At 40.1% G+C, this 25637-nt stretch overlaps 1 protein-coding gene across 2 annotated transcripts; it reads right to left on the reverse strand.

Annotated features, from left to right (window-relative positions):
* Nucleotides 1–226: 226 nt before the first annotated feature.
* Nucleotides 227–23779, reverse strand: macroh2a1 (macroH2A.1 histone). 2 transcript variants are annotated; one of them, XM_086309310.1, is made up of 9 exons: nucleotides 23633–23779; nucleotides 22136–22336; nucleotides 21520–21626; nucleotides 21229–21420; nucleotides 20361–20468; nucleotides 14543–14633; nucleotides 12389–12478; nucleotides 3795–3969; nucleotides 227–1677 (listed from the first exon to the last, which is right to left on the reverse strand). In XM_086309310.1, exons 2-9 carry the CDS (start codon nucleotides 22305–22307, stop codon nucleotides 1512–1514), a joined length of 1101 nt encoding a protein of 366 aa, XP_086165436.1. In that variant the 5' UTR covers nucleotides 22308–22336; nucleotides 23633–23779; the 3' UTR covers nucleotides 227–1511. The 2 variants fall into 2 exon arrangements, with proteins under 2 accessions (XP_086165436.1, XP_086165435.1); XM_086309309.1 differs by lacking the exon at nucleotides 14543–14633 and adding an exon at nucleotides 16795–16894.
* Between the last annotated feature and the right edge of the window lie 1858 nt (nucleotides 23780–25637).

Genomic DNA, 25637 nt, shown 5'->3' on the forward strand with positions numbered 1-25637 from the left:
TTCCAAAGGGGACAACGAAGGCTTCTATTTCAATTAAACTTCACGCTCACACATGCATTTTTAATCATGAAGCTCACGGTTACTGGCAGCATCCCACAGATCTGCATGAAACACAAAATGATCTCAGAATTTTTGAAGGTATTTTATTACCGGAGTGTGTACAGACCTTTTGCAATCATCAATTGTAGCAATTATTAGAAAGCACCTTACTTTTTTTTTTTTCCCCCCATAAAAAGTTAGACTGTTGAAAAGTCTAAATGCAGCAAAACAGTCCGGTTCCTCATGTACGTTCAAATAGTCCCAATTCAAATCCAACCTCAAATCAACCGCTGTCTGTGTGAAGAGGTCTGCTGCTGCACAAGAAAATGGCTGAGATGGAAAGTCCAATTTGTGATTATAGGGCGCCATCTGGTGGTGGCTGAATGGAAAGAACCAAAAACCAAAAGCAACAGCAAGACAGCCTCTGAATGAGTACATACTGTATGTTTTATGGCTTAACAAAGACAAACACACTTCTACATTTTTTTTTCCTTCCAAATACCGTGCCACTTAGAATCAGTCAGAAAATTAAAATAGAAAATAAAAATCTATGTTACAGTTCATTATTTTACTATAACATTTCACAAATACTCCATCTATATAAACACTTATAGGAACACACAATATAACCTATTGTTGCTCTGCAAAGACCTCCAATCTCCACTTATTCAATGTAAATGTACATTTTTCCAGGTGCAAGTATAAACTCTTAATATTAGGGTCAAGACATATCAATAAACTCTTTCCAATTGAGGTTTTTTTTGGAAATTGAAGGCATCTGCAGCACACTGCGAAAGCATCTTTTGCCTGTGGAATCAAAGGCAAAAAAAAAAGAAAAAAAAAAAGAGGAATTTGCAACACACAACACAAAAACAAAACTCTCCTTTAGTCTTTAACACCGATCTCGTAAAGACCAAACCAAACGGAACTTTTCTTTACGCTTTTCATTACACAGTGCGATACCAACAGAAATTATCCAAAAATGTAGACTTAATACCCAAAAAAATACAACACACGATTAAGTGTCCTGTGTTACTAAGCACGAAAGAATGAGGGTAGCTGTTTTTATTGACTGTACTGTGTTTACATGCATTAACCCGTATTTATCGGCCTTCTCTGGAAGCCTTTTGTACTTGAGGTGTAGCAATGTCTCATAGCATCTTTTTAAACCGTATATGTTCTGAAAATTAAATCTTAGAGTGAGTGTTCTCACTTGTTCAATCTGTTTTGTGTGGCACTGTGTGTTAAAAGACCGCAGAATGAACAGTGCACGTCTACATTTAAATGCCAGTGATGACAAGTAAATAGGAAATTAAAAACAATATAGGAATTTTACAAACTTAATGCAAAAACAAGTTCCCAGCCTTAAGAAAAAATTTTCTTTTTTTCTTCTCTTCAAAATTAATCGATCACTAGTAAACGCCGCCTTCTTTCCTTGCAGGTAAAAACAAGGAGGGGAATATTCCGTACTTTTAGCTCGTCTCCAGCTTCGCCATTTCTTGCACGTAGATCCCGATGCTCTCGCTGTCAAACAGCACGAAGTAGACGGTCTTGATGGTGGAAGACATGGTGGCCACAAAATAACTGGAGATGGCCTTGAGGATCAGCTGGGCTGCCGTCTGCTTCGGGAAACCATTCCTGATGGGAGAGTTCGCACACACTTGGTGAAATGTGGTCTCACACGCACACACTGCAGAGATTGTCATTATGTTAGTGGTAAGGATACACATGAAGGTAGTTATTTACTAGGCACATATTATAGATTGAATTTGGAACCAAGTTTTACTGCTTTCAACTCAGGCACCAATTTTAAGCTGTAAAAGGGTGAATGGCGAGGTAAAGTTTTTCCTATAGCTGTTCAAACCTCATGAACCTGAACTTTGGCTGCCCACCGTTATTCGCTGGTTTCCAACCAGTGGCTTAACAAAGGTTGGGAAGATCAAATCTGAGCTTCTGATTATCAAGATAAGAAATGAGAAAAAAAAGGTTTCAAGCTAAATGCTAATGAGAACAAAAGTAAAAGTGCTAAAAAGTTTAGCAGGCTAATTACACATCGTTAGCTAAAAAAGTCAGACGTAGCCAGTATAACATCATCCACTGGTCTTGAAATTGTCGTCTTGTTGGCATTTTGGTCTTTAGATACTGAATGCAGCCACATTTGGATGAGTGGGTGGTGTGGGTTAACTAAAGCTCATGCTAACTATCTTGTTTAGACCTCAGTAACACAGGCCTAAACTGTGCGACCATCCGACGAGGTTAAAATAAACGTTGACTAGTTTGGAGTACATGCTGAAGGTTTTTGCGTGAAGCTGAGTTAAATCTGTTGCAAAGAAGGTGCAGCACCAAAAAAACCTCCATGTGATTGCTTTAGCAGATTGCTGCAGTTGTCTGTAGTTTGCAGGAAAAATGACGACTTGTCTGCAAACATCCGCCAATTTAATTTCCCAGCCATAGTGAAACTTGGAAGACGTTCACGTTCAGCAGCCTTACTACGGCAAACATATTTCAAAAGGCACAGCTTTCACTTTAAAAGGTGAACAGCCTGGGCCACACTTTTCAGAGTTTCACTCCTGCTAAATAAAGACTGAGTTGCAAACAAGTCAGCATATTCCATGTAAACTACTACCACCAAAGAAATCGCAGAGGTTTGCAAAGGATTTCATGCTACCAATAGGCAACTGGTCAAGGAATACACTCTGGATTAAATCACAACCTATTTTATCTCAGTCTCCTCTAAATGAGGCCATAATTATCATTTCTTCATTAAAATTAAATATCATTTATTTCTATGAAAATGCAAAGATGTGGCTTTAGACCAGAAAAAGCAATCTGATTGCTATGCAGGAGTCAACTTCTGCAGGCCTGTTCATCTTTTATAGAGTTTAAGAAAACAACAAGTGTGTAAAGACATAAGATGTTTGCAGATCACCAAAAATTTTGCCAATTTCTCCTCAGACAGATGTGAATGTGTGTTAAGTTGACTAATGTAAAGCCACATAGCATTTTACTTTGGAAAATGTTGCTTTATTGCTTAATTTTGATGCTACAACATGCAGAGTTACCTTTTCAATCAAACCTTTGTTTGAACTTTGAACCATTGTCAAATATTCAGTAAAGTAATTCTGAGTAATTAATATCAAGTATGTAAATCTAAAATGAAGATTGGCACTAGAAGCGGGTTTGATTTCAGCCTTATAGGGAAAAAAAACGCTTAAAATGCAACATCACGTACAGTCAGGATGTCATGTTGGTCATCTCCATCTTTTATATACAGTCTATGACCTCATTGTGCTGCTCTCAGTGCTTTCTATGGGATCAAGCTGGATGTGTTCACCTCTGTTGCCAAAGAATTCGTCTCAATCCTCATTTTAAGTTACAAAATAAAAGAAGGAAAACTGTATGGGTACGCACATAAACATGAGCATGAACAATATTTTCTATAGCCGAAGATCCAAGAATGCTACTCAAAGGAGATCTGAGACGTTTCTCCCAGCTGGAATGTTATTTCAGGAGAACTCAGTACAGTTTTTTGGGTTTCCAAAGTGTTCATATTATCCCCCTTTTTAAAAAAAAAAAAAAAAAAAAAAACACTTTTAGCTTTAGACCAAAAAAAAAAAAAAAAGTAAAAGTAAAAATGTCCTTAAGTGGATAATCATACTGCATACTGGTGATATACAGGATGTGGACCAGATAACATTACATTTTCTAAGAGTGTCTTGTTTTTACAGGCGTCTTTCATCTGCGTGTTTTCTTACCTTCCACTCCCGATGGAGGGAAAGGCCACAGACTTCAGTTTCTTCTCATCTGCCAGAGCGAGGCAGTTCTTCACCGTCTTGTCCAGCATCTCCTCGCACTTGTCGGAGCCCCAGCCTGGACTGTTACAGTGGATAACGTACTTAGCAGGCAGGCCAAAGCCAGCGGTCAACACGGCTGAGAGAAGGGGGAGGAAAGAATGGTTAATCACTATGAAGGAAAGAGGAGAGGAAATCGAGACACCAGACGGAGAAGAACTGGGAAACAAGTAAGGATAAATACTATGCTTGCACAAAATGCCAACATTTTTAGTCTTGTTGCAATTATGAGTTTTTTGAAACACAGCCCGAGATTCATTTAGTCAGAACAGTCAAATGTCACAGCTTCTTTCACTCAGTTTTGTCAGAAATAAAAACCTACAAGTTGTTTGGAGGCCAAAGGTGCTAAAAGATCACTGCTTAGTGGAAAATCTCCAAAATCTCCAGGATATTTCAGTGAGGTGGGCTGTTCCTCCAGACAGCAGAGAAGAAGGGGGGAAAAGAAAAGTAGAACAGCAAAGACGGGGAAGAAAAAGGAATGAAGTGAAAGTAAGAGAAAGAAAAATGAGAGAAGCCTGTACTCTGTTGTTTAACATTTAGCTTAGTCTTCCCTCAAACCCAGCAGCTGTAAAAAGTATAACTCAGCCAAAGCCTCTGATTCTGTGAAGTGCAAAAGCCTCCAGTCAGAGTTTATTAGCCCACAGCGAACGTGTGACTGGACCGAAGTCAACGCTGAGGACGAGTTCATTTCCAGATGGCTCAGAGAGGACGGAGAGACTTCACACAGCTGAGCGAGAGCCAGTCACGCCGCATGTGTGATCTGGTTGTGAGGTAAAGTTGAAGGACGATGATGATTATGGTTTTCATGACTGCCTGCCGAGTCCAATTTGTTTTATGGTTTGGGTGGGAGGAAGTGTGTGTGGTGGTGTTTGTGCACTGCGCATAACCTGCCGATCAAACGATGATGAAATCCAGCCCTGCAACACTTATGTGGATTTTCTGCATCTAGGTGCAAGGAACTTATCTGGTTACGCTAATGATCGCTGTCTTTTAATCAATCTGCCACTGAAATATGAACACCATCACATTGCTGCAAGAGACAAGAACCTTCAGGAACCCAGCATGTACCTGTGGGTCTGATACTGCCATTTACAGGCTAAAAAAAAACAAACAAACAAAAAAATATATATATACCCAGTGCCAGCTGCTGGTCGATGGCCAGGCTAATCATATTGTGCATTTAAATTTTGATACTCATGTTAACCCTTTATTGACCCCAGGTCTGTCAGTCTTAATTTCTCCTAGAGACAAAATTCAGATGTTTCGGAGAGAAGAATGTGCTTTTACCACGTGCACTTCACATTAGCTTATCCCTCAACCATTTTGTGCTAGAGAGAAAATTCAAATGGTTCCTGAAAAGATGAAACTAAATTTTTGTTCAATTTTACAGACAAAATCCATCCATCAGTTCTGTATGAAACTTTGTTGATTATTATATGCATCCACTGGAAACATGACTGGCATTATGTACTGTCATCTGACATATATTACAAAAAACAAAACACTAAATATTTTTATTACATAAACACCTTTTTATTTACCCTCAGACCTTATTTGTTTCATCTCTGCTGGACTGGGATGACCCATCCAGCCTTAGGGTTGCATGGGGCCATCTAGAGCAGCAGGATGGTGTTTGTGGGACTAATTGTGAATAAAGTGCAGTGGCAAGTTCCTTCATTAGTCACGCAGGAACATGTGCAAGAGTGTGGTTAATTCCTGCAATTTTATAGTGCTGGACAACAATGGAGCTTTATGGCACTGATGATTAAGCCATATCGAGTTTTGGCTTCTTGTTAATAGATAAACCCACTGCTGCTTTTCGTGCAGAGTGTATTACAAATGAATCGATTTATCCTCTAAGAACAGTAAATGTTACAGATTTAATGAGCTAACTGTAAATCAGTAAAATTATCAGTTTTGCTGTTTATTCAATCCAAAATTCAGAATCTTGGCTGCTCATTTAAAAAATCTTCTATAATCAGCAGAGCAAGTCAGGCTTCGCAGAAAACTAATGAAGGGAAATTTCATGCACTCTGAGCTTTGCTGTATAAATAAAACAATTAGCTTTTACTTACTCAGCTAACGTTTTCTTTTATGTTATTATGCAGGCAGCAGCAGTAATTTTAGAAATTACCACCTAAAAATCACTCGTAATTGCAGAATATTAAACTAAATGAATAACCTGGGGTTGAATAATTCACTTTAGTACCTGCCTGGACTTAAAATGTGAAACTTTGCTTGCAGAGAGACAAAAATGTTGGTAAAAGACATCACTGAGGACCTTTTGGACAGCTGTCCTGAGGCAGGTGTGGTCAGCGTGACCACAGGGCCGATCCCAGAATCCCCGTCAGGCGCTGCTGGCTTGGTGTTCAGTCACCTGGTTATCTATTTACGAGCTCCGCATAGAAAGCAGGATTAGGATACTGAGCGAACTTGGCTGAAGGTGGGCAGCATTTGAAAAAGTGAGTGTGAGTGATGAATAATGAGAGAGATAAAGCGAAAGAACCAGAGACAGATGGAGAAAGAATAAGAGAGGCACTAAGAGCGAACAGACTGAAAGATAAAATAATCTTTAAGGACTAAAATAATATTGCTCTCTGAAGGCCAATCCCTGTAGCTGCAGACTAAAGTCGCCAAGAACAGATGCGATGTGCCAGTGCTAAATGTCTTTGATCACAGTCATGACCAAAAGGAAAAAAAAAAGTTCCTGGATTCACGGTTTCAAGTTCAACACTGAGCTTTTAAGTAAAGAATGAATTAGTCCAAGTGTGTAAAATCTAGGCTTCCATGTCCAAAGAGCTAATCCTGGCTGCGGTGTCATTTTCTTAAGCTGGAAGGCCAAAAAGACCCTGCCCTGCTCTGCATGGTGTGCGAGATGAGAGATTTATGAGACACGCTGACATCACTGTCATACGAGCTGGGTGGTGCTCGAGTGGATCAATATGCACTTTTCCAACCCCTTTCAATCATGTAATCAGATCAAAGTGTGGAAAAATCTGATGCAGTGTGTGAATGTTAAAGTAATTTTTAAAAAGAGGCAGTTTCAGCGCATCTTAGTGTTACGCTCATACTTCCTTTCCAGCAAACCAAATGTTTCATTAAAAAGATAAAAAAAAAATTTTACAAAAAAAAATCTAGAAACAACACTGATCAAGAATGTTTCTGGATACCAAATTACAATAAAACTTGTTAACATTGTTAAAAAGGACCCAGGAACAGTTACAATACACTTCGAAAAGAAGTGAGAACGAAAAGGTGGGAGTTGTTATTTATGGAACGCCAGGACTGCCATAATGAATTAATTAAATACACCATTAAATAATTAATTAAATGTGGCAATAATTAATTAAAATTGGAATTAATTAATTAAATAAATAGTTATGACACATGTAATTAATTAATTATTGACACATTTAATTAATTATTTATGTATTTCACATTTTAATTAATTATTGACACATTTAATTAATTAATTATTGACACATTTAATTAATTATTTATGTATTTCACATTTTAATTAATTATTGACACATTTAATTAATTAATTATTGACACATTTAATTAATTATTTATGTATTTCACATTTTAATTAATTATTGACACATTTAATTAATTATTGACACATTTAATTATTTATGTATTTCACATTTTAATTAATTATTGACACATTTCATTAATTAATTATTTAATGATATATTTATTTATTTCATTTTGGCAGTCCTGACGCCTGGCTCTCATCATGAAATAATTTTATCTGTCAGCCTCACCCATCAAACTCAGGGGGCGGGGTTAACGCTGATCGAGTCAAAACCATTGCTTTGGCCTGGTGGCCATTGTTTCTAGCACACAACAACCGGCATGTGGAAGCTAACAGAACTGAGCTTTGAAAAACCCTGTTTGTGTGTTACCAAATACCGTTTTAATATTTTTTTAGCCGAGAATGTAGTGGTTTAATCTTCATGTGTCTGGTCGGTTTGTCAAGATACAGCCTCTTTGCAAAAGTGTTTCGATGATTTCGGAGATGTCTGCCCAGTCTCACGGCAAAGCGTGGGATAGACCCGCTCGCCTCGCAAGCAATCCCACTGACAAAGCGCAGGCCCCGGTACACAGCTGTAGTAACCCCCGCTGACTTCTTTTACTGAGGTTATATTTATCGATGTTTTATTTCCTGATGTTCTTATGTGTCCTACGTGTTTCAGTCGCCAATTCTGAATTATAACTAACATTAAAAACATGTTTAAGGAGGAGAGAGAGCAAATAAATCTGTTTAACATCTGATCTTTGGGTTTTTGTTCAGTAATCAGCGTGACCTGTGTATAAACACATAAAAGAGATAACGTTGGTGTTTCCGTCATGTAGTAACTGCTGGCTTTAACTGTACAAAGGTTGTTCGACACTATGAAACACATACAGACTTCATGATGTTCGGCTAATATTTTTATTGTGAATATTAATCATGCTGACCTCGCTCTGTACACCACGCAGCGAGGTCAGCATATCCACGATATCCTCAGCTCCATGAGTTAACACAAAGTTTCCCAGCTGACTATCTAACTGCCAACTATTCCAGAGACGTGAAAATATACAGCATAAAGAAAAGTGTAAGAGACTCAGCAGCAGATTAGAATAACAGTTATACATTTAATAAATCACCAAATGAATCCAAGAAACGAGCAAACCTGTTCCGACAATTTGAATTTGTATTCCCTCAGCTGCAGACTCGCTGCTGTTTAAATGTTTGAAAAGGAAGATTAGATATAAAAAACGTCAAACATAGACTCAGTCTGCCTTCACATTTGATATGAGGCCAGCACGTATAGTGGCCTCAGCAGGCTATTACTGAAATACACGTGCTATATCATAAACTATGATATAAACAGGGAGGTCCTATTAACATGTTTAGTTTTAAAGGACACCTTCCTGCCTTTAGTCTCATTCATGAGCAGTATTCGTTTTCTTCTAACATCCAGAAGTCTGCACAATGTGTTTCATAGTTTGTAACAAGCCTTTGACAGGTAAACATAACATGACCGAAAAAGCAAAAAAAAAGAAAAAAAAAAGAGAGAGAGAGAGTGTTGACATAAGAAGAGAAAATTCTCTCAATTATGGAGACAGACAAATGGTTCATTTATGTTTGATGTGTGTTTATTCCTCCCTAAATATCGTCGGTGAAGTTTGCCATGCATGTCAGATTTTCCTGCGCATTTTTATACCTCTGCCAACAGAGAGAGAAAAAAAAAATCACATTCTAACAGACAGCTGGTGCTTAGAATACAGTTGAATAACTATTAAAAAACAGATGATATTTAGATGATAGTTCAGTCTAACACATGTGCCAGTGAACCATTAAACGTCTGTGAAACTATGCAGTTATGAAACGTAACTTTAACCTCAGCCAAACCGATTTGCTCAGTTGTAAATAAAACAGCGAAGTAAACGTGACCCGACAGACAGAACCTGAGTGAATGAAGTCCAGCGTTTAACCACTGAGAGCTAAAACTCAGCTGAGGTTTGAAAGCTGTGTGCCGGTGATTGGACATCAGCCGCTGATAAAGCTGGCTCGCCTATAAAGTGCTCTGTAAGGAAACGAGCTCCAGCAGCTCTGCGCTCGGGGAAAACACTATATTTACTTATCTTGTGCAGAAAAATGCGCTGACATTGCGTTATATCGAGCACCGGCTGCCCAGTTAAACTGTGACTATCACCAGGTAACTAGGCGTGTTTCTTGAATTAGCAGCAGGTGTTAAACAGCTGACAGATGAGGAGGAGGATGCATGCAGGTAAACTGAGGGTCTGTTGAGCTGATCGCTGGTTTCGTGAGAAAAATGTCAGCTCGTTCTTTATGTTACAGAAGCACAGAGACACAAGACCAGGCGGAAAGAGACGATCGTTCGGTGAAAACGAGAATCTGCGAATGCAACATGTGGAACACGGAGAGTGGAATATGTAAACAAACCGGTTAACGTAACCCCCTCGGTGCACTCTGCATGCTAACTGTTAGCAGAGCTAGTGAAATCTCTGAAAACATCTGAGCACTTTTGCAAACATGTTCTATGTTGACAACCTGACCAGACATACGTCGCGACATTCGCGGCTAAAACACTGTTAAAAGTGTAGCTGGTGACAGAAAAACGGGGTATTTTAAAACTACACCACCACCATTGCTGCTTGTGATTTGATCTGCATTCTGGGATACCTGGCTGCCCCAAGTCTACACAAGCAATCGATTTTCTAGGATCGACCTGTTTTGACTTACTTTGCACGGCAACCAATCAAATGTTAGAGAAGCTGCATGGGCAGCGTTAACCCCGCCCCCTGAGTTTGATGGGTGAGGCTGACAGATAAAATTATTTCATGACGAGAGCCAGGCGCCAGGACTGCCAAAATGAAATAAATAAATATATCATTAAATAATTAATTAAATGTGTCAATAATTAATGAAATGTGTCAATAATTAATTAAAATGTGAAATACATAAATAATTAATTAAATGTGTCAATAATTAATTAATTACATGTGTCAATAATTAATTAAAATGTGAAATACATAAATAATTAATTAAATGTGTCAATAATTAATTAATTACATGTGTCATAACTATTTATTTAATTAATTAATTCCAATTTTAATTAATTATTGCCACATTTAATTAATTATTTAATGGTGTATTTAATTAATTCATTATGGCAGTCCTGGCGTTCCATAGTTATTGAGCACTTAAAATGTTAAGCTAATCCTGTGAGGTGGCAAAATTCATTTTTATTTTATGGACAGTTTTGGTTTTTCATCACAGTGTGTGTGAAAGCCAGAGATTGTTTATTCCTAAATAAAAGGAAGACTTTGAAAACACACAAGACGTCAGGGTAAAGAAAATAACTGAATAATCATGCTGGATTTCTCAACTGACATCATGAACTGTGTGTGTTCAGTGAATAAGTGGATGCCACTTTGATTATGGAAATCAAAATTGTCAACCTACAGGGGCCTGAGTTCAAAGACACACCGAAAATCAAAGTGAAAAAAAATATTTTGGCAGGTTAGTCAATTTTACTGTATGGATGGACCAATCACTGACTTCTACAGACATGGAGATGGACCCACGTGTTTGTTTGCATGTTTGACAACATCAGGGCGTGCTTCTAACGAGACAATGTCATGGATACAGTCCTGGGGGATCTGGAGCCGGACAGTCTGGGGTGCAATCTGACAGCATCGGATAGGTCCCCTAACAGCAGTCAGGGTGCCGTCGCCTAGCCCGTAGAAGCCTGTGCGTCCCTCGACTATCATTGACCCGTCAGCAAACCAGTCATGCTGAATGTTACAGGCAGCACAACGTTCTCTGTTGCTTCTCTGTGCTGGGAGGTGCAGCAAACCTTCTGGAAAAGGCACCCTTTGATGTATCAGGAGTTGGACTACTTGTGCCACCTCTGTAGGGTCCAGGTATCACCTCATGATATCAGTAGTGACACTAACACTAGTGGCAGCACCTATGGTAGGAATTTAAAATTCCTACATTGCTTTGTTCTCAAGTTATTGCATTCACAAATTTGGGTGTCCATGTCCTCGCCTGCCCACAGGTGGTGCACCTGTAGTTAATTTCTTGTTAACACCAAAACAGCAACAAACCTCTCTGCCATTTATCTGACCAGATCAATAGCCCAGATTTTTAAATGACTTGATGCCACAGCCTCATTAAAAAGTGTTCCTCTAATTTTTAATCGAGTAGTTTAAAAGTTTAAAGAAGCACATGCTTATTTGTTACTGTACAAGCCAGTAACAAGAAGACAGTGAGAGGAGCACTCTGATGTGATTGGAGGATAAGGTTAGTGTAGGCAGGTTAAAGCAGTAGACCTCATCCAATCAGCAACTTTTTCAGACTCCAAAGAAAACTAAACTCTGAACCTGCTCGCTCATCACATGGTCTCATAATCATTACCAGAAATTATAGGAGTTCTTGTCACTCTTCAGAGGATTTATCGAGCCTGAAAATGTCTAAAAAAAATTATTAAAAAACAAAAAAAAAACAAAAAAACAACTCACTAGGATTATCTGGATATTCCATCATTGAGCAGGCATTTAGTTTTAAATTTCTGGATTTGGATCTTGTATTTATTTCTAAGTAAAATATATCATTTCCCCTTGTTCAGCTGATACTCCTCTTACTCAGTGACGATGATGTTTCAGTTCACCTGTGTTGCCAGCCTAGCATCATGTAGCAGGTTTTTATACCCCTGTGTTTATGGCGATTTATCTTTTTATATCACTAAAATACACCAGCGTTTATTTGAAAGAAAAAAAAAAAAAAAAAACATTCTGCCAAATTTTTATCATTTCCACATGTTTATCTGTATGTGGTGTTAAAATAATGGTGATAGAATGATTTAATGTCTTATTTACAGTACCACAGCCAAGTCCGAGCGAGATCTTTCAGGCCTCCTGATATAACCTCTACTTTCTGTATCTAAAATATAAATAAAAATAATCCTCTGTGCACTTACCACCAGCCACCTCCAGAGGGCCGTTTTTCTTCTTCAGCTCTTGCACTGCATCGGCGAACTCTTTACCCCCCTTTTTCTCCAGAGCAGAGCCTGCGAGGGGAGAGAGGACTAAGGTGAATGCATCCTCACATACTGCAGCGAGAAAAACAGCAAGCAAGAAGAGAGCTGACTGGTGATCATGCAGACAGACAGGCAGGCAGACACACAACAGACAATGATGCTGTCAATCATTTCCCCCGGCCTCTCTCTGAATCTCTGCACTCACATTTATAATCAAACATACATGTTCCTGTTACTTTAATTTTAAGAGTCTGGGAAAGTCTCATAAATGAAGTGTAAGGATTCAAAGCTGCCATTTTCAGAATGACTCATTCTGAGAGTTAAACTAATGTATTAAAGCTTCAGTCTGTAATTACTTCCCTCTGTCCTTCCATAGTGGCTTATATACAGTGAGGAGAGTATTTTCTTTCACTCTCAAAATAGCAACAAAAAAAGTGGGTGAGCGAATATTATAGTTAACAATGTAAAAGCTTTGCAGCACTGATGAATGGACTTAAAGTAAAATAGTCCTAGCAATTTAAGTTTAACTAGGATACTTGATTTCATGTGTATTCATGTCTCACTGACGACATTTATACCACTTTAAAATGCACTCAGAGCTAAAGAGAGAAGAGGGGAGGCAATTTAACGTCACCAGAAGCAGACAAATGAATGCTCTGGCTGCAACAATATTAAAAACAGGCGGGGGGGGGGGGGTAAAAATCAAGGTCTGGAAGTAAGAGTAAAAGTCAGCATTTTAAAGAAAAGCCCCTGAAATCATTTAACAGTCATTACAAGAAAAGCAGACAAAGGGTGATGGTCCTCGTAGGTAAAGAGCTAGTTAATATTTGTTCAGTCATTAATCCAAATTGCCACAAATCAACCCTGACGGGTTTTAATATGAAGCTTCAGGAAACAGCGTCTTAGACATTTTCTCTCTTTCTAACCGTCTGAACTGACAGCACAGTCAGAGAGGTTAAATGTCACAGGAAATGAAGCGAGTCCCAGACTGTCTGCGTTTCAGTCGAGTGGAACAAAGCAACAACAAGCAGCAGCACTGTGTTAGGATCACACTGAGAAAGTGTGTGTATGCATTACTTGATGCTTGGACTAAGAGAATCACTAGGAGAAGCATAAACATTGTGTACATTGTCTTTGGTGGGAATAACTATGAAAGGTTGTTGGAGAGAGCACAGCACAAAAATATGCGCTACCCAGGTTAATTGTTACACATTCTGCAGGCCAGCTGGAAATAATACCTGGATGATGTGATAATAAACTGGCAAAGATTTGAAAGTTAGCCGAGACCATGAACGTTTAATGCAGTCTGATTTAAGATTTTGTGGCAAGGAGCCAGACTCACAAAGCAGGAGGAATAATTTAGGCAGAAGATATGATATGACTCTGAAAGCTTGTTGAACACGCTTACAAAAAGCTTATAACACGCTACGCTCCAGATACATCTCTGAAAAGCTGTCACAGAAGTATGTGGCAGTCCAGCTTTTCATCCACATATAAACCTCACACAGTGTCAGCGCTTCGACCCCTGGTGCTGACGTGGGAGTTCGAGGTCACCCAGCTAACTACAGTTACACTGCTTTGCGAATGAGAACGAGCGGGAACCAGTTTCGAAACATTCTGAGTCGAGATGAAAACCAAAATTTACATGAACCAATTGAGTTGAGTGTCCACATTTTGTTTGCCTACTGGCTTCGGTTTGTGGAAAACATCGCGTGTGAATGCAGAACATTTTTTTGGCGGCCAACTTTCAGATCTTGGCAGTTACCCACAAGTACCTCATTGCACTAATCTTAAAGCCTTTACTTGCACTTTTCAAGCCTGTGCAAGTTAATTTTTCACTGATAATGAAGGATGGTTTTTCCTCCCTTTTCAATTTTTAACCATCGAGCAATTCTGATCATATATTCTGTGGTTATGCTTTTACAGTAAGAACAGCAGGGACCTTGGTCGTGGTCTAAAAAGCGCTTCATTAAAGAATAAAAACTGTGCTGCTGCTGTGATGTTTGCCCACAGACTGCAGCGCTGACCATCTGGATATGCAGAGGGAGAGCAGACAGGCAGTCGTGGTGTCTGCAGTGTCAGTGGTTCCTTTACCTACTTCACCACCTGTATAGAGGGAGGAGTTGGTCGGGTGAACGACAGCGTCGCTCTCCACGATGGAAATGTCGGCTTGGACAACTTGCAACTACAGACAACAACAACGACAGGCAAACAAACATGGTGGTAAAAAACACAGTGAGTGACCAGGAGCAATAAGATGGCAAAAAGAAAAGAAATAAATGAATGAAAGAGAAGAAGAAAAGAGAAAGTGAGCACGCTCCTTATTGGCTGAGGACATCACAGGGAACAAGGAGGCAACTGAGGGAATGGTAGGTCATGTTACAGTATGTAATCAGGAAGCAGGACTGCACAGTTGGCTAGATTTGCTTAAAATAAAACAAGAATAGAGTAAATAATCCAAAAGCGTGTAATCGTCAGGGCATATAACCACACCCCAAAATATTTTTATTCCTACAGTTTTCCAGCAGCAGAATTTATTCCGTCCAACTGTGTCATCCCGAGTCCTGAATGTTATGATTGCACTCCAGGTGAACAACCTCACAGTCAGGCTGAAGTGAGCGCCTAAATGAGGCTCGTGTCGGGTTTTCTCTCGCTCTACTTCAGTGCACTACACTGATCTTCAAGCATTACAAAAGGTCCTGCAGCCCTTTGAAAGGAGGACAACCTGGAATGAACCGCAACACATTTACACAACAGGAGGAGCAAGCAGGATCGCTGCTCTGAGGAGCTTTGAGAAAATCCTTGAAAGTCTCCACAGAAATCGCTTTCTTCTCCTAGAAGCGGCATTTTATCCATGCTTTTCTATTGATTTGAAGGAAAATTTCCACCTTTCTGCTCTTATATTCACGAGTCAAAGAGCAGGAACGGCTACTTTAAGAATCAAAGCATCTCATAGTTTATTCACACTGTGAGCAGTTCTGTTACTTCCAAGGAGCTGACCATCCAGCAAGCATCGAATAAGTCTACTAAGGAACGTTTACAGGAGCTTTAACCAAATAGATTATAAGCATAAATAAAAACAAGACGCAGTTATTTAAACCCACACCCCAAAAAAGATCTAATCTAACATTTGGCGTTTACTAAGCTTTAATATATCTGATCTTCTATTTCTATTAAATAGAACATTATACAATTATAATGTTATATTTCATTTACATATAATTTAGAAAATTTCATTACTTCAGTGTTTTCAGACTGCTGCCACAAACGGTGTGTCTCCCCATGAAACCAATAAACAAAATTAGATTATTAATTTTATTTCCACAATTTGTGTGCACTTGTTTCATTTCAGTGCATTGTGAGTGTATCTACTTTTAAATGCTAGTTTACCCCACAGTTCTCTTTAGTGCATGTATGAGGGAGACACAGGAGAAACCATTTTCTCCATGTAGCAGAAAAGAGGCAGTGTTACTTAAGTTTCTCTGAAACTGTTGACCTAATGTCAGCAGAAAAACAAACTATTGAAGTATTAATTTGCCCCAAACCAAAGACGAACAGTTGATGTCATACAAATCTTATGGCAGGGAAGTTTTAGCTACAGCACTAAACGTCTCGATGCATTCTCAATCATCCAGGGAAGGAAATCTCCAAAAAGTTGATTCTGTTCATCTGGACGTAGCGTTTTGTGGGAGAAACGTTTCGTCATTCATCCTAAAGTCACTTGGATTCACCCACAAAACGCTACGTCCAGATGAACAGAATCACCTTTTTGGAGAGCTACAGCACTAAAGAACCTCTGTCTTTGAATGACAGCTGAACAGTGCAACTGCTGCAGAGGACCACCTGCCACCTCAAAGCAATCAACCCAGAGGAAACAATGATAAAAATCTTTTCTGATTTTCCCCCAATGGCCATGGGTGAACATAACTAAAGCCTTTTTGCAGTAGCGTCAGCATAGAAATGTCTTAAGGAACAGAAAATGTAGATAAAAATGCATCTCAAATACCTGCTGATTAGAAATCACAGTTTAATACAATTAATGTCGAAACTACAGACTGGTTGTGCTACAAATTGCATTTTAAAAACCTGATTTTCACCTTCTGTTAAACCGAAACCTAAAATATCTCTTCCACTGTCCACCATCTGAACCGAGCTGCTCACAGTGTGAAAGAATGGAACAGGTGGAAAAAGGCCCTCTAAGAAGCTTGAAACTTTGATATTTTTTAACCCAGTAAGGATTTAAGTTAGAAGAAGCTGTACTGTTGAACCTTCAATGATTTTGAATATCTAAGCCCACACGGACGAGAGGGGGTGAAGGAAGGAGGGCAGGGAGTTGAGGAGCTCACCTAGATCATCTTTAAGTTCAAGTTCAGCATTGGTGGGGTTGATGACCCCCTCCACGTCAAAGCCAGCCAAGTTACTGACCTCGCTGTGGATGAGGTTGAGCTGCGAGGCGGAGAGCAAAGGGGGGGAGCAGGCATGCCAAGGAGGAGGTGGACAAGAAGGAAGAGGTCAGGAAGCAAAGCCATTAAAACCAGAGTAACACTGCAGCTCAGTAGGGATACCTTGACTTTCTGGTGAATTACAGAAATGGACACAGTGCACTTTGTTTCCTAAATTTAGATTCAAAGCCAATTTTGCACAGGGCATGCAAGAAAACACCTGAAAACTCCCTGAAAAAGCTTTAGTTTGCAAACCTTATATGCATTTATTAAACACTACTTTAAAGCTGAATGTTACCGTATCTAGTTGAAAGCCAACTATAAGCACACTGGTCCTTTAAATGACATGATAAAGTGCTTTCATTTGCAACTGTATATTGTCCAGAGGGGATGCAGCCTATGGTATTCTACATCTAAATGCAATGACTTCTTTTTATTGAACGCATTTTAAAACAAGCTTATATTAGTAGGATGTCCCGTGGTGTCCCACAAGGTTTCCAACTCCTACATGTCCTGCAATAATCTTTGTAGAGTACAAAGGAGAATCCTGCTGCATTAACTGGAAAAGATAAATTTGCTTCTTTGTTGACTTGATTTTAAAGTTTTATTTCATGGCAGCAGGACCAACAGTTTCAAGAAAAAGAATTGAAAATGTCAAGGTATTCCTCTGAATGTTTATCATTTCAAACAGACATCCAGTAAAAGCACCTCTCAGCTTAAGATTCAATAGTCATCTGCTATTCCCCAGACACTATATTTCAGCAACAAGCATTTGAAAGTCAGAGTTGATGATAAACGCCCAGATTGTGCCAAAGAAAAACAGAAGCCAAGAAGATCAGAAAGAACGATAGCAGTTACAACAATTGAATCTTAAAAAACACACAGAATAAAAGACTAGATTTTCTATTAATGACTTCATTATCATAGTCAGTGGGAGGTTTATTGCATTCATCTGATTAATTATCATCCACTGATGATAACTGCTGCTGTAATCTTTGGTCAGCTACACAATCAAGCACTAATACTCTGCTGCTGCCGAGTATAATATTTCCAATCCGCAAATGAAAAGCTGAAAGCTTTTAATATTTTCAGCATCTAATCACTTTTTTAATCCTTCAATAAAACACTACAGTACACTACATGCATCATCAAGGAATGCAAGCACTTCATTGTTCTTTGTTCATTGTTACAGCTCATAAAAGATTCACAAGCACGGTGCCAAGAGTCATTATGCTTTTAAAGTACCAGCGGTAGCAGAAGACGGCAGCTAAATCAGGGCAGAATCAATTCTAATTCACTAGCAAGAAAATGTCAAGTTAATTAGTATGAAATGACATATTAGCATCAACATACGCAGGGCAGAACAAAGCATGCAGAGCTGCCAACTGCCAGGTGAAAGCTAAACCCTCGGTCACACCGGGACAGAGAAGCAACTCCCTGGCGCATTTTTCCTTCGCAACCGGTTGTTGCCAGATTGTTGCTGACTAGTTCCAAGTCTGTGTGACTGAGGCCTGAGGTGAAACCTTAAAGTAAATTACTTCTCCCAATGCGTTTTTTTTATTTTTTTTGCATTAAAACAGTGTAAGAACATATTTTATGATTCAAGAATTTGCAAAATAAAAATGAGTACACTTAGTGGACACTTTGTTGGGTAAACCTGTTCTGCACATGTAGATATGGTCAAAATGACCTGCCGACATTCAAACTGAGCATCAGAATGGTTGAAAGACAGCTGATTTAAAAGGGGTACTGAATATGGCGTGGCTGACTTCCAGGTCTACCAGGATTTTCCTGCACAAGGATTTACAGAGAATAGCCAAAAAAGAAGAAATATCAAGTGAGCCAGGTCAGAGAAGACTGCTTTAAGCTGATACAAAGGCAACAGTAACTCAGATACACCCTTTTGTTACAACTTAGGGTACGCAGAAGAGCATCTCTGAATGCACAACACATCAAACCTTGAAGTAGATGGGCTACAGCAGCAGAAGACCACACCAGGTGCCCCTCCTGTCAGCTACAAACAGGAAACTGAAGCTTCAGTTTGAACTGGCTCACCAAAACTGGACAACATGAATCTAGAAAAACGTTGCCTGGTCTCATAAGTCCTGATTTCTGCTGTGACATTAGGCCTAAAAACTAAAGCATGGATCCACCCTGCCTCATATCGGTGATTCTGTGTGGTGGTGGTCTAACTGCTACTACTGTCTAATACAAGTAAAGTGTCCAGATGTTGTTATGTCATTACCATTGTGTGTTTAATTTGTGATAAAGTACCAAAACATTTAGTGAAAGGTGAAAAAAGTCAGACTGGTGTTGACAAACAGGAATGCTGTTCATTCAAATATTTGTCTACACATCAAAGAAAAAAAAGTTAGCACAAAGGGTAAGAATAAGGGTCAGATTCATATTAAATCAGCAGTTATCTTCAATTCTCAATGTGTGAAATTAATAAAAAGGGAACCGGTGGCACTTCTTGCATCATTCTTGAGTCATTCATTCTCTAATACAGTGTCACTTCAGTGCCTTTTATGTGTTTTTTTTAAACCTCCAGTGATTTTCATGAGCATCTGATCTGATGACAGTCTTATGCTCTTGAAGTATATTCTGAAAAAAAAAATCTTTTGAAGGAATTCTGATTATGACTTGTTGCAAACTTACTTTCAGGTTTCAGCTCAGCCAAAGGGTTAAAAAGCAGTTTTTAATGCTCAGCAGGACCAAAGCAATGGGAGCTAACGGATCACAAAATATCTCTGTCATTCATATCTTTATCTATCTAACTATCTATCTATACTCCAATTTAAGCCTATTAGACCTTCACGTGAGTTACAACAAAACTATCACAATGTTCAGTGTGAGGAAACTTATATTAAACAGAAACTTAAACTTCCTTTTAAGACACCAACTGAATGGCTTCGATGTTATCAAATCATCTTTGTCGGATTTCCCGTGTTAGATCTAGTTCAGTCATGAGGGAGCAGCACAGATAAAAGACTGAATAAAAACAGTCGGACGTAATATGGAGGCAACAGTTTGTAGTCTATTGAGTCTACCAAGAGCCTGAGAGACCCTGTGGCAGCGCATGAAGGATTCTTTTCTGCTTCTTATCTGATTTGAGTTGTACACACAGAGCATTTGGTTGCTAAAGAAACACAGGTCACATTGAAAACAGAAAAAAACTCACAACTGAAATAAGAAAAACATTATCTCAAGCTGTCCATCCTTTAAATGAAAAGTTATTAAACGCTGACCTCAGCATTGCTTTTTAGCACAATAGAGTCCCCTTAAAACCCTCACCAGCCTTTAATATCCAACGTATGGCTCTACGTATGTTTTACTGCATCTATAAAAGATTTGTGTAGACTTTCTTCGTAAGCCTCATGAATCACCATCTAAAACTTGAACTCGACTCTGTATAATTAGCGGTGACCTGTGTTGAGGTTAGTGCATGTCTGAATTGATAGAGGACTGACCTTTTGACCCAGGAAAAGGCTCTTGGTGGAGAGCACGGTGAAGCTGTCAGATGGAGATCCCTCTGTAGTGCTGTCTGCTGACGCCGCCTTGCTCACCTCACCCTGTTTCTGTTGAGGACACAGAATACATGTTGACATGTGACACTGCAGCAATAATGCCCCCACCATGGGAGGGTCAGAGGTCAGCTACTGCCTCTGTGTTAAAGCTGCAGTTTTTAATAATATCTTGCCTCAGTTTTGTGCCTTCAGTTGCATATATTTCTGAAAGTTAAAACAGTAAATCCTGCAGTGCCATTAGTTCCCGTTTTATTTTTCCTACAATGTGGAAAAGGATGAAATCTCAATTTTTAATAATAATTTCCTGATGTTACCTGAATGCAAATTATTTTGTTCCAAACTTAAGCTCCAGAAGTGTTAAATCCACTCCAGACATAACTGGGGCAAAAAGGTTTGCTTAAACATTGTGTATGTTTTGTTGAAGGCTGGGGGTTTTCTGCTCCTACTTGTCTTTCCAAATTTGATTAGTCTCAATTTGCTTGGTTTGTGTAAAGAGGGTGTATTTCCTCTCTTACAGCCACAATGGGTCAAACGTGTGTTTGTGAAGTGGTGCAGCTCCACAGCTATCAGCAGGAGAGCTGCAAGCACTTTGGACAGGAATAGCTTCCCTGCAATCAGCAGTGGAGTGTCTAGCATCTGCCGCTATGGTCAGTATGGATGCTTTTTAAAAAAAACAAAACCCAATAGTCTGGACTGATTTTGAGACATGCCCGACAATTAAGCGCAGTAACGACTAATGATACACTTCAAACAGTTAAATTCAGTCACAGTCGCTCTTAAAGGCATCAGTCTTGTTCACATTAAGGCATACCTTAGCCTTGCCTCCTGCCTTTTTCCCACTCAGTTTCTTAGCTGTCGTTTTCTTGACCGACTTGGGTTTCTTCTCGGGGGCAGGTGAGACAGGCGTCTCCAGTTTCCCCTTGGCGCCTCTCTTCTTGGCCAGCAGCTCTGGATGGATGTTGGGCAGGACTCCACCTGCTGCAATGGTCACGCCTTTTAGCAACTGAAACAGTTGCAAATGTGAAATTAGACAAACCAAGACAATGTCCATGATGCCCTGCACCACCTGGAAGTTAGGATCATTATTTATAGAGCAGCTCACCTGGTTCAGCTCCTCATCGTTGGCGATGGCCAGCAGGATGTGTCGTGGTGTCACACGGCCTTTTTTATTGTCTCTGGCCGCGTTACCTGCCAACTCCAGAATCTCAGCTACATGGATTTTTTTAAAAGAAAAAGAAGAAAAAATAATCAAGGGTGCTTTAAAAAAAACAGCTTTGTGTCCTGAATGCTGAATGTATGAGTGAACCTGATTAACTTTCATGAGGTCTTCAAAGAGTAAATGTGCCTCCGAATGTCATTTGAAGCAAACATCAGGACAAACATGGGTGATCTCTGAACTGTGAAATCCCTCAATAAACAGATTTCCAGTGCTTCCTCATCAGTATCCTCTAGCATCACCATCGCTAATAGCAGCTAATCTGCAGCACTTTGCATTCTATTGGATATCCATCTATTGCTATCCAATAGATTTACAAATATGTAAATAACAAAGCATGCTTCGTCACAGGGATTTTTCTTTCTTAAAGTGCCCTTACATACCCCTAAAATGATTTTAAAGTAGTCATTTGGTAGTTCTATTGTCTTGATTCTGGAGTCAGTCCTTGTGTTGCTGTCTGTTAATATTTAACCACTCTCTTCCATTGCAAAATAAATCTCACCAGTAAGATACTCGAGGACAGCAGCCAGGTAGACAGGAGCTCCCACCCCGATGCGGTATTTAGGCAATCCCCTCTTGATGTAGCGCAGCATACGCCCCACGGGGAAGATGACCCCGGCCTTGGTGGACCGCGAGGTCTTGGTCGACTTCTTCTTTCCTCCTCGGCTGGACATGATGCTGTCACTGCTACCAGCGTCAGGCTCTGCACGGGCACATCAGCCACGATCCATTGACAAATCTGAACAACACTGATCTCCTTTATTACAAACAATAATTTGTGCATGACAAAAAGACCAATACCCATAGCCAAATATCAAAAAGATTTATCTTTATCAGCTTCTTAAATTGCTGCAAACATTGTGGACCAGACCCAGTACTCTATTAAGCAATCTGCCAATAAACAGAGTAATCCTTTGATAGGAAAACGTACCCCTGCTTTAACTTTCCTGTGATTGGAGCCCCTTTCTTGGATTTACAAAGTAAAAATTATAAATAAATACACAGATAACAAGGACTGGGTGGAACAGCCATTAAATTCCAGACATAAATGAGTTTGATGTCATGGGTGCTTCTTAAAGAAGGGGGGGGGGGGGTGTTTTTTAGTACACACAGTATGCCGCTTTCCCTCGGGACTCCTACTCTTTTGACCATTTGATGAGAAACTGCAGAGGACCCAAATAAGCCTTTCATTTTATGTCACCATGGGGAAATTGCGCAACCCAAATGTGACATTTTACGGTCCAGACATCTCGAGAGAGGTCGCTCATCAAACGTAAACGTGATACGCACGCGGTAAGGCAATAAAAACTTCGCAAGTCACCCCGCCGCTTTACGAAACGTAAAGATTACTGCGAGCGAAATCAATGCTGCTGCACCAGATGCAGATACCAATTAGCTGTGTGGTAATCAATTAGCCCACAGCACAGGCCACGCCACCCCTCCCCAAAACCCCTTCTCCCAACGCAAACACTCCGCGCGCGATACAGTGTCCAAGCCCCCGTTTCCCGCGGCTCTTCAGCTTTTTCCCCCCACCAACACACAGCAAGCACGTTTTATTTCTCCCGCAACATCTGCGGCATTTTTCTACTCTGACCAGGTGTAAGGTGGGCTGAACCGCCACTGACAGCTATTTCCGCGTGTCAACAGCCCGCCGGATGCCTAGCGCGCGTGCGTTTAATTCCCCCACAGTCCGTGCGCGTGACTAACGCCAAATACCGAGCTGTCAGGCGACCCGAGGACGATTTTAATGCTCGGGTCAGCGGGCTCTACCGGGGTTATTTCCACCCGAGAGTGGCGGCAGCTGCCCGCTCCTTCCCTCCCCTTCCTGCCCGTCAGCCCCAGCAACACGGTCTCCCTATCGGCCTCCATGCCAGGGAAAAAAAAAGCACGAAATGGCAACGTTAACGTCTCAGCCGGGGTAACGGAGACCGGCTCGATCGACACGAAACGCCAACACCAGAGCTGACACGGCTGTGCGCGAAGCTGGCGGATTACTTACAAATGCGAGAGAGGAGCGGAAAAATTTTCCTCTCGGTCTCCGGTAACAAGCCTGGGCAGTGTCCCCGTCTCCCACAATCCACAGCGAGTTGAAATATCGGAGCGAGCCAGCGCTGCTCGCAGAGCGCGACTGCTGAGAGCAGAGAGCAAAGCTGCTGAATCTGAATCTGCTGCTGAGATGATCCTTAACCCTTTACACCTTTTTACTTTTGTCAAAAAACACGTGGTTTGAGTGGAAATACTGGACGTTTCCCGCGCATATCGATAATAATATTAAGCAGATTTAAGCTGATTCTTTCACTGTACACCAATTAATCCAATATAGGCTACCTTGATTATTTTCAGGGGTACAAATATTTTTCGTCTACATCAGACTACAATATGTTTATCTTTTAATAACTTATTTGAACATCCTTTAAAGACCCTACCTTATGAATTTATAATAAGTGTCCCACATGGACATCATTCTTGGACGTTTCAGCTAGCTTTTACTTGTTTACCTAATTTCTTTTAATAATGATTTCCCCAATAGTCTTAAATCTGGTGTACTGTTGGATTCATAACCCTTTGGGCAGTTAAATTTCCACCATCACAGTGGATTTTAAATCAAGCTTACATAGTTGTAGAAAAAATATATATATTTGGAGAGATGAAACCCAGGTTAACTTGTACCAGAATGGTGGAAAGAGAAAAGCATGGAGCAGGAGAAAAACTGCTCCTGATCTGAAGCATATCACATCATCTGTCAAACGTGGTGGATGCAATTTTATGGTAGTGGCATGCATGGCTGCCAGTGGAAACAAACATGTAGAGTTTATTGATAAGGAGATTTCTGATAGAAGTAGCAGGATAACCGAATAATGGCCAAAGTCAGTCATCCAATAGAGTAGCTTTTTAGTTAATAAATACAGAAACTGTCACACCAACCCTCTGCATCCATGAATCTTCTCTGTGGTCTTCCTCTTTTCCATCCTTTGTCCAGTGTATCCACTATCCTTCCTCGCCACATGTCCAAACCACCTCAGCCCTGCCTCTAACTTTGTCTCCAAACTGCTCAACTATGACTCCCAATGAAAACCTTAACTCTGCCATCTCCAGCTCGGCCTCCTGTCTTTTTGTCAGTGACACTGTCTCCAAGCCATGAATCATAACAGGTCTCCCTACTTTCTCTTTCCCTCTTGCTGCCATCCTTCTGTCACAAATCACCTCTGACACTCGTCTCCACCCACGCCACCCTGCCTGCACTCTCCTGTTCACCTGCCTGTCACCACTGCGAACAAGAAGGAGTTTAAAGCCGATCCCTGATGTAATCCTATCTTCACCCTGAACCCATCTGTTACTCCTATTGCACAATGTCTAGCCATCCTCATATATATCCTCCACCATCCTCACACACTTCTCTGCCATTGCTGGCTTCCTCATACAGTATCACATTTTCTCTCTTGGCACCCCACTAGGTCTTTCTTTATCCACAGACACAGTGCACCAACACTCTCAAAGGAAACATCACATCTGTAGTGCCCTTTCTCTGCGTGAAGCCAGACTGCTGCTTACTGATCATCAGCTCTTTCCCATATCTTCATGTTATGAGCCATCATACCATGTCGTTCCTATTGCTCTGCATATCACCCTTGCTTTCACATATTTGTGCCAGTATGAATGAAAAGGGCTGTGGTTGCAAAACAGTCAATGCAAACCTTTGTTTAAATGTTAAAGTCTGCACTTCGATCACATATTGAGTGTTTGATTTAAAATACACCGGTGTGCAGTGTGTGATATGAAAACACAACAGAGGCTTATACAGTTTACAATTTAAGCACAGTCCAGAGGCCTGTAGTAATAAGGTAGGTCCAGGAATACAATACATATGTGTACATGCTACATAATGACAGAAGAGATGATATAGAAAAAATATAGCGCTGATTTGCTACATATTTCAGTTGATCTACATGGACTTTTAACTGTATAATCCTAACGTGTATCTAAATATTACTTGCAGATCTCCA

This window comes from Aulonocara sp. 'chitande type north' Nkhata Bay, linkage group LG10, assembly GCF_057382095.1.
Source record: "Aulonocara sp. 'chitande type north' Nkhata Bay isolate Kocher_YH1m ecotype deep benthic linkage group LG10, A_spYH_male_GT1.1, whole genome shotgun sequence".
Classification (NCBI taxonomy): domain Eukaryota; kingdom Metazoa; phylum Chordata; class Actinopteri; order Cichliformes; family Cichlidae; genus Aulonocara; species Aulonocara sp. 'chitande type north' Nkhata Bay.